This window comes from Botryllus schlosseri, chromosome 2, assembly GCF_051294905.1.
Source record: "Botryllus schlosseri isolate E-star chromosome 2, Bs_hap1, whole genome shotgun sequence".
Lineage (NCBI taxonomy): Eukaryota > Metazoa > Chordata > Ascidiacea > Stolidobranchia > Styelidae > Botryllus > Botryllus schlosseri.
Window position 1 is genome coordinate 26,899,921 of NC_137237.1, and position 14,534 is coordinate 26,914,454.

The following is a 14,534-nucleotide window of genomic DNA, read 5'->3' on the forward strand; positions in this document are numbered from 1 at the left end:
ATATAAGAAACTGACACTGATATTCCGACGATAAATACAATATCAATATAAGACACAAATAATTTACGCTGACAATAAATGTCGCTACAAAGATTATCTTCCATGTTTGGAGTTATGTGCGGATCTCTCTTTAAGCACCAACGGTTATCTGCAAACATGTTTACGTTCCTGTCCTTGATACCCGTCTTCCATCTGGCGAAGGTCTTGGTGGAATCTCTCTCCTTGTTGTTCGCTGTAATCACCACAGTTGAATGGAAAGTAATCCTAACGAGAACTCAGAACGTGCATTTTCACAGACATCATCAGGGTTCCAAGGGATTGAAAGCTTTCAAGCACCTCTTTGACCTGTGCTTCGTAATCACGGCTTCTATGCTTTCATGGGAATTTTAAATAACTACTCGAAAAGCTGCTCATGGTCATTTTCTACTGCACCCATGTGTGCAGTGAAACCTTCGCCTTTGATCAGTTCACAGATCTGTGGCCTATGCCCAAAGCTGATATAAATCCTTAAACGTCTTTACAGTATACTATAGGGCAGTGGTTCTCAAACGTTTTTAGACACGTTCCCATTTTTATGGTGGAAAATTTCGCGATCCGTTCTCGTGATATTACAAAATATTACAGAGAGAAATCAGATTGCTAGCAATCCCAACGGATAGTTTGATGGCGTTGAAGGTTATCGCTATTGATGAGAGAATTCTAAATTATGAAATTCGGACAATATACAATAGACACTAGAAATACCATGAGCTGTGGATAAATCGCGCTAAGCGCGAGAAAAATTTAGGTAACAGCGGCTTCTCGCCCCCTTAACATGCTTTCGCACCCCCCACTTTGAGAACCACTGCTATAGGGAATGGTGTTCGTCATAATTGAAATATTTTCTAAACTTTTCATCAAAACATCATTGCTACATCCTTTTCATGACGTCATACATCTTAATCGCATAACGCTGAAAGCTGCAGTTTTTGTGAATTCAAATGCAATTGGCCAAAACTCTGGACCTGATTGAAGAAAACGGATAACAGTTTTGGATTCAGCATCAAAAAGTACACTAAGGACCGTCAATACTTCAGTAACCTTAAAATTAATGCCGCACAGTGTTATAAGTCTAATAGCCCATTCTCCTTGATAGTTTTGGAGCTTATTTGCCATGCCATCATGCAAATGCATTAAAACATACATGTGGGATCTGCAACCCTTCGACGAACTGACGTCTCCGAGAGTCCGAGACCTTTGTGTCATTGCTTCCAGCAAACATTTTTCACTTGCGAAACATACGCTGTATTTTGGATAGGAGTGCTGGATGGTTATTTTCTAAAGACCTGGCCGTCCAAGCACTAGAAGAGGTTCACAAATAATGCCAACGCTTATTTGGCTGAAAGAGGTTTTGGTGTACCATATTTGAAATCAAAACTAGGAAAAGAGCTGACCCGTAGCCTACTTGTTGTACGTAAGAATAAAACGTTGCTACGTATCTTCATTTTCTTTGTGTAAAACAATTTTTGGTTGAATTGTGCGGATGAATTTTTTTTTTCAATAATGTGCGGATGGTGCTCAAAAAGGCTGAAAAGCACTGAACTATGTTATTACTGCTCCAAATAAGTCTGTTGTCGTTCTTGTTTATGGTATTCATGGTGTTTGTCGACTACAATGGTCATTTACAGGCAGCAGGCCGATATTCTTTATTTTTAATTCCGTAACCGCCGACTTGTAGCACGGCACACGTCTAGGCTTTTGTAAGACATCGCTTCCTTACGCGGATGAGATGGCAAGGAGACGCCTGGATAAAACTCCAACACTTTGGTAGGAATTCTGGAGTCCACCTCGGTCGGACTGGAACTCCCATCCCATTGATGTTGTAGCTGATTGGATTATACCAACGCGCTATCTCGCCACTCTTGAATAAGTTCGTCTTTTAAGGGGTGGTTTGAAGCCCCGGCGTAGAGTAGACGTTCTAATTCAATCTGCAATAACAAGTTTGTTGTGGGGGTGATTGTGACGTAACTAAGGATACTTGCTTTTCACAGGATTCTACGCTAGTATTCAAATCGTGTGCCAACCTTCCTCAAGCGGTATATTTGGAAATTCTTTTCGAAGCAAATGGTATTCAATTTCCTGAATATCTATATGCCACGCACGGGAATTTGTCGGAGTTATCGAAGACCAAATTGGGAAAGGTCAGTGACTGATATATTTCGCTTAATATTTATAGCTTCTGGTGTGGATTAACCATTGATCAGATTCAGTGTCAGTATCGAATGTAAACATGGAATGGCAACGGCAACGACGGTTTATTATGGATTGTTTCGCGGCGGCGACTGTAGGATCTCTGACAATCCATTAAGTAGCCGTCCAGGAAGCGGAAATTACTGAAACCTGTCTTAGTCGAAAGCTATCGTCGCAGTGATTCTGAAAATATAAATTAAAATATCATCAGGACGCTGGAACCACCCGAATTCACCCCCAAAGCCTGAACTATCGCGATTTTCCAAACAATCGGAGAGCTGCAATTGTTCTTTGTTATGGTCATTGTTTTAGTGGTCATCCCATTGTTCTGAACAATGCAGATTTCAAACCCTACAGTCGCTGCCGCAATTGCAGCTTCAATTGAACGAAGCAAAAAAAAATCGGTCGTTGCCATTCCATGTTTACATTCAATACTTTCAGGCTGACGGAATATTTGCCTGAAATTGAGGGTGTGTTTGAAAATTTATTTCCATTTAGACCTGGCTTAAGGTCAGTCAATGAATTGCCTAAGTTGCCAGGCTCTGACGGTCTCAAATCCGTTTAAAATCTGAATTTGCCGGCGGGCTCGGCCGAGTTCGCCTGTAAGTGCGCTTAATCCGTAAATTGCGACGATTGACCATCTACTCCGTCGCTGTAGCGAGGTCAAAGCGGTAAGGGGTCAGATTGAGTTGGTGAAATTTGCTGACGATGACCAGAACGGAACGCCAAGGAAGTTTCTGGTAGATGCTCAGCACCCTTTCGCAGAGTATTCAACGAAAGAGTGCAACTGCGATTCTGATTATTAAAGACACCACTGCCTAGAGATGTGGCATGTTAAATGATGAAGATTATGCTCTTGATGGATGTAGGCTCTTGAAGATACTTAATCCACACTGAGGACTTACTTACTCTCTTACTTACTACTAATTTCTTCAAGAACATTGACCAAAATAAAATCACTATTGTATTCATATTGTGTCCTAATTTAGCATAGAGCAGTGCTTTCGAAGTTGAGAAGAAGATCTTGCGCATTGGGTATACCTTTCAAGGACCTCATGATATCGTTGTGACAATCGCTATGCCGGCGCAGTGTACTATCTAGCAATTCAGACAAGACAAATGAAGCATTATTTGATGAATTACTTGAAGCAGAAGCATTTGAACACACTCATGTGGTATCGACTCCCAGCGAAAAATCTACACGACAAAGCACGATCTTGAGATATTTTTCTAACGAGCGTCCTTGGATATTCTTGTATGCATTGCATTTCATTACATTCCAAAACATACTACTGCTTTGTGACATTTAAAAATGAGGTCAAATGTGCAATGCGGCCGTAAGTAGGCTAAGTTTAATTTTATAAATTTGCAGCACAGTATAGAATGAGATGTACAAATACATGTTTTGACTCTTGATTCGGCGAGGCAGTGGTTCCCAACCTTTTTGTCTTCATTGCCCACTTCAGATTTATTCCGAGTCTTCATTCCCCACTACCCTAAACTATCGTCGTATTTCCTTTTGACTTTTGTCATTACGGAGCAGCTATTTGCTTGTTTCAGTACCCAAGACACACAACCACAACAGTAGGCAAGACAATCGCCTATGACTGTAACATAAAACGTATTGTGAGTCGATACCGCGTGAGCGGTAACCCTAAAAACTTAGCGAAAGTGTTCTTTCACGTCACGTTTGTGACCCCATCATTGGTTATCCACAGTTAAAAATGAGTCGCAACAACGCGCAATATAATTTTCGATACATATCCCAGATCAGTTAACTGGTTACGGTAATCGCGCATGTGTCTCCGGTTGGGAACAACTGCTGGGCGATTGTAAAATTCATGTTGTCCTGCACAGCACCGTAACTGCCGCACCCCAAACCCCCAATTGGGGGGGCCCGAGCTCGAAGGGGGCCCAAAATTATTTCGTGAATTAGCATAAATTATAGAGTATTTTTTGAAAATTTACGCAGCTTTTTCAAAAAAATTTTGCGCTCCGCGCGATTTCAAGTTTCCAAATATCTTCATTATTGGGTACTCTTCATCCAAGAACATATATACGCAAGATTTATAGAAATAGGCATATCGGCGTCGGCCATTACCGCGCCACGACGCACCAAGATATAAAGTTTTAGGCCATGTAACATGCGACTCCAAGAGGTGTGCCAGAACGATCGGCATCGAGAAAACCTTGGCCGAAAAGGACTGCACTTATGCTGATACATATAGGTTTAATTGTCCATAGGCGCCTAAATGACTGGCGACGAATGTTCCTGTCTTTGCAATCTGAACCTCACAAGACAAATATTACCCCGCACGGAAAAATTATATGCCGGTGAAGAAATACCAATTTTGAATCGTGTGCGTCTTTTAGTTTAGTACGTTAATGCGATTCTACATTTTTTGATATTGCTGAGGTTACGAAATAACATCATGTAACTGACTCATACCAACGGGTCCGCCCGTCGGAAGATGTTTAATTATTATTTACGGGCCCTACAGTTTCCAAGACACCTCAGTCAGCTCTACCGGTAAATCTGATTACGCGAGCAGAGAGGACAAGAAATTGATTGCAATATATATGCAATTCCAGATCTTATTGACCGATTTTATTATGAATCATCGAAAATTTTGGCGCTTCGCGCGTGCTCATTAAAGAGTGCAACTGATGTCGCTGTAAAATCGAACAACGTGATGAGAGGGGGAGTCGGTTTATCCCCCTATGGGAGCCCACGACCCAAGTACTTTTTTGGGGCCTGACGAAGTGCTGTTTCGTTCCTGCCAACAGGTATACGCCCGGAGATGTTTAGTTATTATTATTGAGTGGTCCTACTTTTTGAAACACACCTCACTCCGCTCTACCAGTAAATCTGATTACGTGAGCAGAGAGAGGATAAAAGTTGGTAGCAATATATATGAAATTCTCGATGATATTGACCGATTCAATCATGAATTATACATTTTTTTCGCGCTCCGTGCGGTCAGACGAGAAATCGTAGTCACTAAACGGACACCCTATATAGATGGTTAGCAGCGGTAAACTGCATACCGGCTGCGCCCCCCAGAAGTTCGGTTTATCACTCTATGGGGGGCCCAAGACCAACGTTTTTTTTTGGGGGGGGGAGGCTGACGAAGTGCTGTTACGGCTCTGGTCCTGCATCTTCTAAACATGGGTGGGCAGACCTGCTTTATGCGCGAGCCGCATATCAGAAATCATACTTTGAAAAGAGCCACGACACAAAAGTTCAAAAATACAAATTTATGACGTCACAATGACCTGTAAGCTATCGAATGAAGTTTATTATTTTGTAGTGATAAGATGCGTCTCCAACTGGATCGTGGGCTGCAAGGTGTTTGAAATCAGGCCAATATGACGTCTAAGCAGTGCGGAACAGTTCCTTCAAGTGCTGATGAGAATTTAAGGAATCTTTCAGCTCGGTAAATCTCGACGACATTTACTTGGCCAAACTCTGCCGTTATTGCTAGCCTATACAGTACAAATGGAAGAGTTGTATGAACCATTGCTACCCCGGAAAGGATTGTGATCTCCGCTGGCGCATTAATTATCAAGTTCATTGTTGAACACAATGATTTGTCATTGATTGATGACCAGGCTCGATTCGAGAGTTCAATTGCCAATTTATAGCCATGTATAGTTCCATTTCCCCCTAAATTTTTCGAGTCTTGCGTGAACCCTAACGAAAGAAACAACACGAAGACAATATGCATAACGTTACGCGATAAAAAGCATCAATTTATAATCTGGTTAAACCTTTCTAGCATAATGGCGAAACGCATGTACTGTGCAATAATTAAAGAGCCGCAATCAAAGGCTGAAAGAGCCGCAGTTTGCCAACCCCTGTTCTAAAATGATTAACTTTGAGACCTTGCTCAACTAGTTTTATTCTCTTCTCCATTATCACAGATGTCCGAGTATTGTTTAGCTTTGCTCTTCTCAAATTTAGTGTAAAAGTACATAAATCTTCGCTGCATCATTGCTAACTTTGGGCCTGGAATTGAGTGAGCTGTTCGTAGAGATATAAATGATGAATTTCGAATGATTTTTTAATGTTTATACTGCTACAATACATAGCCTACAAGACTCCATAATTTATTGCAGTAGGCTTACATATCGTCAGACAACAATACAAATTCCCATTTCAATAATGAGATAACGAATGGACAATTGGTGAACTAGGAATGAATGCAAATTTTCCTTGATATGATTGGAAATGTTGCCCACAAAACAACTAGCAAATGCAGCTCCCAACTGCTACTTCATGTGTTGGCGGATCAGGTGCGTCAGCATCTACCACAATATAACTCATCAAGCATGGTATAAATGTGAATGGAAATGGCATACTTACAGCCTAGTGTTGGTATCACCGTGTGGGGGACTAGACAAAGCTCCATCAAAGGGCTTCCAGAAAAACCATAAGATATATTGTATTGGATATTGGTATGCGCATGCCCATTCACACATATATGCAATATACATATAGATACATACCCAGAGTTGCCATCGACATGGACCCAAAAATATGGACAGTCGAAACAATTAGATTAGCATGAAAAGTGTTTTTGTACATACTTCGTATTTATACGAGCCGTGGCATATCACATTCCATACTTTTCGCCAGAAACAATCTGCTCCAGCAACTCCTTGTTATTAGAAAGTGCTTTATGGATCTCACGACAGCTCAGGTCTAGGTTTACCTTTACTCAGGACCGAAACAGCACTTGGTAGGCCCCCCTACCCGAAAAAAAGAAAACATTGGTCTTGCACCGCCCCCCTTATAGGGTGATAAACCAAACTTGGTCCAGGCCGAAGATAACTTATTTGCGATGTTGGAATTGGGGAATATTGCTTTGAACAATTACGATGTGCGGTAGTTGGCGAGGAATGATTGCTGGTGTTTGACAGTATGGAATGCCCAGGTACCATCTGCAGCAGCTGCCTTGTAGTCTGTGGTCGTTGGTGCTGATCGACTTGTGGAAATATTATTCATCGACTGGCTCAAATTAATCATTTTGACACACTTCTTGTGTTTTGGGGTACCAATGTGAGTTGAAATATCGGTCTTTCCTAAAGCATCCGGGTTAATGTCACAATTGCAGATATTGCAATGTGCGGAGTGCCCCCCCCTCCCGCTTTTGAATTCTCTCTCATAATCGTCACGAAAAACGCTTTTACGCCTGGTCATTTTAACTAATCAGATTTACCCTTATTAGTAGCTAAAACTATACGCGCAAGTGCAATATAATTTAGATCAGGGGTCGGCAAACCCCGGCACGCTTGCCATTTGTGGCACGCGAGATGATTTTTCATGGCACGCCAAATTGGGAGCATGTTTTTGCAAAAAGTGAAACAGAAGTTTCCAAAATGTACAAATATCGTAGGCGATTCAAAATTATTTCGTAAATCAACATAAAATAGAGTCTTCTAAGGCAGGTTTTATTTCTCTTGAAATTTTTTACCGCGCTTCGCGCGATTTCTTGAAACGTGAACGCTCTCTCATTCGAAATTTCATGTTGGTGACGTCATATTTTGTGATACGATTGTTGATATGCAATGTTCTTTCCAACTCTCTACTTATTGCTGACGATTATCCCTGACTTGTTTCAGCCGAGAATATTCCGGTTCATTTCAATATTAATATGCTATTAAATTGTATATTGAAGTTCTGTATACCTCCAAAAAGCTCTTCAAATGCGAATTTGGAATCGTGTTCGCCTCTCGAAAGGAGATATTCTATTAGTTTCATCTGATGTGCAAGCGATTCCAATATATCTGGAGCAATCTATACCGCTTTACCGCGACATTTCAAGACAAATTTAGTGTCAGACCAACCTTAATGTGACACCAAACCGACTTGAATGATACAGGGGGGCACATTTTTCATCATGCTCAGACCATATAATCGTAACAACACTGATTGGCCTGTCACTTATTGGATATGGTACCAAATACAGTAGACTTGGATACGACCAAATCAACCACGGAAGATCGATCATTGCGTGACTTAAAATAAATTATGTAAATATTACGTACATGTAAGCGATAGGTCAGATGCGGTAGCGACCAAAAGTTATTCCCGTCTCGACCAATAATTCAAGAATCACTGGCGTAACGGATGCCGTTGACAAACTGTTGGTGGTAATCCTTGCTTGCGACGTTAAATAATAATAAATTTAATGTTTGGCACGCAAGCTGGTAAAAAATTGACATTTTTTGACATTCCGGCACGCCGCACACAAAAGGTGGCCGGCTCCTGATTTAGATAAATTTATCAATGATTTATATTTCACTACTGTTTAACCAATTTGTAGACTGCACTGCGCCTTTTTTACTACACAATAAATGCTGCCTTCCCCACAGCTTGAGCTTATTCTGCTGTGGACCAAATAGCAGGAACCTGGTACTGCTGTTTACTGCTAAAATGACGTCCGCTGTGGTAGTTTGGTCCAGACGAGACTGCTATATTACCACTCACTGCCCCAGCTATCTCATTACTTGGAAGTCAAATCTTGTAGTGTCTACGTCACGAGAGTTCCTTTCATTTATGATGTCATAAAATCTCGACGCAAAAGCATAATTTGAGAACAATATGCAACACATATACCAAAGGAAGACGATCGAAGTTCTGTAGTGGTTGAAAATAAGACAAAATAAGGACGCAAGGCGAAAATAAGGACAAATCTTAGAAATAAGGACGGTATGGCAACCCTGGATATAAGGAATGTTTTCCAACCGTTTGCCACAGAGCAGACGTTAATGAACTACCGAAGAGGTATCAAGTGATTTTGTTCCGACTGCAAACCAGACATTGCGGATTACAAGTGCACCTATTCAAATTGGAAATAACAGATTGGGGAAAATTGCTCAACGGGCCGTCAAGAAGAGAGTGTCAGCCATTATTTATTGACATGTCGCAATTATATACACCAGAGAAGAGTCCTCATGAGCACGTGTCGATAGAAGAATATCGTTCCCATCGTAATGAACTTGTTGGTTGACGCGCTGATTTTTCCAAACGTTATGGAATTTGTTCTCGCTACGAAGCCATACATTTGACATTAAATTTTGTAATGTAATGTAATGCACATCCCTAGAAGATAAAAAGATTTTTTTGATATGGCGAAAAAAACCACTTGCGTTATAATCGCCAATCAATAAAAAAAAATCAACAACTGCCTTGTCGTACCACAAACGACATCGTTACATATCCGGCGTTGGATACAGCGTATATTACTCAATACACTAGTCTACATATATTTCTAAGCAGATAAAGTAAAGGTGGTTTTGGGGGTTCTGAAAAGCACTGATTCCGAACATGACATTAGTTTTTTTTCAAATTGGCTTTGATTTTGGAGATAACTCATGGGGCATTTTTCCCTAACATCTCATCTTTTCGCTCTATGGACTATAGTAGAAAAAAGCTTAGTGGTATTATAAAATTCAGAAAGTCAATCTACTTGTTATTTTTACACAGTGAAGACTGTTTTAAATCAAAATACACCATCATCATTATATTTAGGGGTATTAAATGTATCATAATTGAACAATTTCACGGATATAATGTACATAATAAAACCCCAATCATCAGTATCAACCTAGATACTTAAATAACGCTGTAATTATTCAATAAGTTTTATGTCAAAATAATATGTAAATTCAAAATAATCAGCTGGATTATAATATTGATAATTTATCTTGAAACAAAATTATTTCTTGTACGATTTTCGCTTGTAAGCAATTTAGTGCAATCTCGCGAAAGGTCCCAGCAATAGTCTGTCATAATACGCTCATCTCATCTGTTCTGAATACTTTGTTTTGTTGTTTTGATGTCTTCGTGGAACCTTCCATCTTGCTCTTCACTCTAATTTCCAAGATGATCAGGAAACATATCTGAACAGGACGTGAACTTCCATGCTCATGCTCATGTTTGCTCCAAGTTTTCCATATGCAGATACCAACTTTCGGACCAACTGTTTGTAGTTAGGTGCTTTGTGCTCTTACAAAAAGTTTGTTTGCAATATCCTAGGAGGAATTACGTGCGATGAGCTCCGATCTCAATATATAATTTGAATCTCTCATCCTCATTCGAATCCAATGTCCATCAAAGATACCAGCTTGAAGCTTCGTGATGCTAATTGTTTTCTCAGCAGAAAATTGCCCATTTACAAGTCTAAAGGGATGAGACGCATATCATTATTCTAGTTTAGTTAGTCATTGACAAATTGGAAAGCTTTTACTCCACTTTCATATTGGTAAAATAACCAATTAGTACAAGAGAACATGAATTTCCGCTGTGCATAAGTACCATTTTAGGCATACAAACTTCTTTTTTGACTAACAAAAATCTTGCATCAGGTCTTGTTCATATTGATTGAATAAGTGAGGACCACATGGGATTCTTCGTAGTCAATAAACCTCTTATGTGCAGTATAAAGGTAAAAGGCTACGATTTACTTCCTACTAAGTGAAATACTTAGGGGGTGAATACAGTATTTGGGCTTGTGGGGTATACGCATCTTCCAAACTAGTGAAAATTTGGCGTAACTAATGTGATATTCGTTATCGGCAACCTTGAAAAGCCCAGAAACGACTCCTAGATGTTCTGCCATTTTTTTTTCATTTAGCTGGTTAGTGATATTCATTCGTGAGGATAAAGCAGGAATACTCCATTCTCGCTCTAAGATTTTCGAGGAGGTATCTTTGTGAAAATATGGACCGGAAGAAATTTTACTATCCCACATAGCATATTAATATGTCGATTGCAACACGAATAGATAAACAGGAATGCAAATCAAACCTATTCTGTGTTCGGATATTGAAAGACGGAAGCGTTTCTAACCAATAACTATTGCAATTGTATCAAGTACGATTTCATTTGATGATCAATGTCACGATTAAGTGGAATCACTATTGCGTTCAGATAAGCAATATATTGCTTGATTGCACAGAAGAAGAAGTTATCGATTGGTCTTTGATTGAAAATTTCTCGAAGAAGATTCAGGTTGGATTCTTCATTTGATTTTAGATGCTCTCAAATACTTTTTGTAGTTTCTTGTCATTTCCTTGGGCATCAGATCCGATAATCGCTTCGGTGACTCTGTTCATGTTCAGGAATAATTGTTTCGGTGATGTTTTCGTATCTCATATTGAATGATCTCTCTTTGTCAATTTTAGGCTCCGCTCCTGAATATTGCTGTGAATGGCCAGACATCTGCCGATGATTACAAGAGAATTTTGGAAGGCGGAATGAAATTTTCTGTTTTTATCAATATCCATGCAATGTTTTATCTTGGGAAAGATGATCATTCCGGAATGATAGTTGAGGCTTGTCAGCAAAACAAGGTAGTATTTTTCATCTGGTTTCACAAGTTATGAAAGTGCATATTCCACATCGTTTGCGCCTTTTTCATTGAAATTGGTCGTACATTGCTAGTCTCATTCCCATTAATTCACCCGAAACTATCTACCTTAGTTACAGATTTGGCGGTTTCTAGTAAATACGCACGTCTAAAGTATCTCGTAACAAATTATTGCCCACGATGAAAATACCAACAATAGCGACAAGCGTCACTATGATTCGCAACATTACTACTAATTATTTATCTCCCATCACAGATCAAATATATCAGATGCATATTCAGCAATGGATGTTGTGCTTCATTCGATGAGATTTCATCTCTCGTAAACAACTCTAATTTAAAGAATGTCACATTGATATACACCGGAGAAGATGATATGTTGAAAGGAGATGAGCTGAAAAAAATGCGGACGATTTCAAATGATCTCGGCACTGAGTTGGAAGTTACACAATTACAATGTGAGTCGGTGTTCGGGTGCAGCGTACTTCAAATTAGTTGTAATCATTATAATTCATAACGGTCGGTGTCACCTCGCTGATCAATATCATAATTATTGGACAAACAATCGAAACAAAGCTAGACTAAGTTGATCATGCTACTCAAGTTGAAAAAATCGCAATCTCATACTCTACCAAATGTTCTTTTATATAAAAGGTCGTCGAACATACCACAGTTCTTCAGGATTTTTTTCGATCGTGTGGGGCATAAATGAAATCTGTATCCGGTTTACACATCATTTGGATAGACAGCTGATTCTGGACTTGCATCGAATCACAGAGACATGCTATAATCAAAAATAGCTTTGTCACTGTCCAAATACTACGAGTAAAATGTCATGTCGATGGAATTATTATGAAGCGCTTGCGTTTTATATGAATGACCAGTTCGTGCAACAGCCCTAATTCATTCGAGTCCGACAATTAACACTTACAATGTTATCAAAGCATCTATAACTCGTGTGCCATGCATGACCTGCCATTGTCACGATAGTTTACTGATAACGTACACATATTTTAACCTTTTCCTAATATAGGACTATATAATTTGGTTAGGGACAACGAATATATTCACACGTCAGATGAGATCGTAGTGGATTCAATTTATTACTTACGTCGTCAAATTATTATCAGACCTGTTATTTTTGGAGTCTGAACAGCTAAACGCCATCTGCACCCAAACATGAGCATCGAACAATTGATAATTGGATAAAACTAGTTGGACCTGTTTCACTCATATCATCGTTTTGAATTATTAAGATTCGAACATTTAAAGTGACGTCACCAATTTTCATTGGCACTCAACCATTCTACGCATTGTGATTTCCAGCGCCACACTTTACTTCCGCAATCTCCACTGTCAGAACGAGCACCCACTGCTGATTTGAAACAGCAGTTGGAATCATGTGACGCAGACATGAGTGACTATATATTATTTGAATGGTAAACCCAGCCAGCAAACTGGGATTTCGAACCTATATCGCTAAAAATAAATACAATTTAGGGACAAGAAGAGCGAAAATTATTATTTTTTCCTTCTTACAACTCGCTTCGAACGCATGAACGGTTTCAGATAATACACAATATGTTAAGAGCCGGCAGAACAAAACTCTTAAGAGGCAGACGTCTTTTACTGAATGTATCTTATAGTTCAGGGGTGGCCAAACGTTTGAGCTCGCTGGCCGCATTCAACATCTGAATTCATTGGCGGGCCGCACTGTATAAATTGGGATTATAAACCAAAACGCAATATTAGTATTTGATTATATAGGGACCATATGGAGATGGTATATATGCTAATTTAAAAGAAACCCAACATTGCTTTGATGATATCGTACACGCGTCAGAAACAGTGGTGAGATTTTATAGGCATGTCGACCTCAATAACCAATTTGTCAAAACTATAGTGATGACAGTCGGTTGTCCCAATTCTTAGAACAGGATTGAAATGTAGATCTGTGAGCAGCGATCTGCTCATAGATTTACTAAATCCACTTTCGTTCAGTTCCTGGACACACAATGCTGACAGCATCAAAACCATGTTAGCTTCAAACAGGCTGCTATACTATGTGTAGCTAAAATATAAATACCCTAATTCTACGCATACAGAAAACGAATCTACCTAAGACACGGGCGAATCGTTTTTTTTTCTTAAGCTCATACCTGAAATAACTAAAACTGGAGAGGCCAATCTGAAATCACACTCGTGAACCGCATTATATCAATCTAATTTAGGAATTCTGTGTTGTTTAGCAGTTGAAACCTATCGAACTGCGTGGTCCCTGAGATCTGACTGTCGCGCCAGAAGTTAAACATAAAATATAATATAGGAAGTATTTACCTTGGAACAATGGTTCACAAAATTTTTAAGACACGCCCCCCTCCCCCCTTATGATGGTGAAAGATTTCGCCCCCTTATCGTCATATCACAAATGCAACCAGGATGCTAGCAAACCTAACGGATAGTTTGATGGCATGGAAGGTTACGACTGTGAATGAGATATTTTTAGATATGAAATTCAGACTAAATGCGGAGCAATAATCATGAATTGGATGTAAGTCGCGCGAAGCGCGAAAAAAAAATCAGTTGAGCTCAGCTTAAACGTGCCCCTCAGTTTGAAAACCACTGTCTTAGAGTTATCATGGTGAAATATACTAAGAGAATGTTCAATCAAGTCCCTGCATTAATTCGATTATAAGTAGGGTACGCATTTTAGCAATATTTTTAATAAGTTTCTTTAGACTCTCGCGGGCCACACAGAACGGTGTTGCGGGCCGCATGCGGCCCGCGGGCTGTAATTTGCCACCCCTCTTATAGTTGTATTGTATATTTTATCTCATTTTAGCATTTCGACAAAATCGTGATGGCTGTCGGCTCCTCGACTACAAATTCCATAACAGGTGAGTTGATTTCGCTAAAATTTAGAATAGA

General features: G+C 39.6%; 1 protein-coding gene across 1 annotated transcript in view; it reads left to right on the forward strand.

Moving 5' to 3' along the window:
* Positions 1 to 14,534, forward strand: part of LOC145457142 (uncharacterized) — a 62,377-nt gene that overhangs the window by 22,074 nt on the left and 25,769 nt on the right. The window contains exons 5-9 of the mRNA XM_080335311.1: positions 2,031 to 2,180; positions 11,168 to 11,248; positions 11,422 to 11,589; positions 11,863 to 12,064; positions 14,449 to 14,503. Of these exons, the coding sequence (XP_080191437.1) occupies positions 2,031 to 2,180; positions 11,168 to 11,248; positions 11,422 to 11,589; positions 11,863 to 12,064; positions 14,449 to 14,503 (656 nt within the window). The remainder of the gene's footprint in view (positions 1 to 2,030; positions 2,181 to 11,167; positions 11,249 to 11,421; positions 11,590 to 11,862; positions 12,065 to 14,448; positions 14,504 to 14,534) is intronic.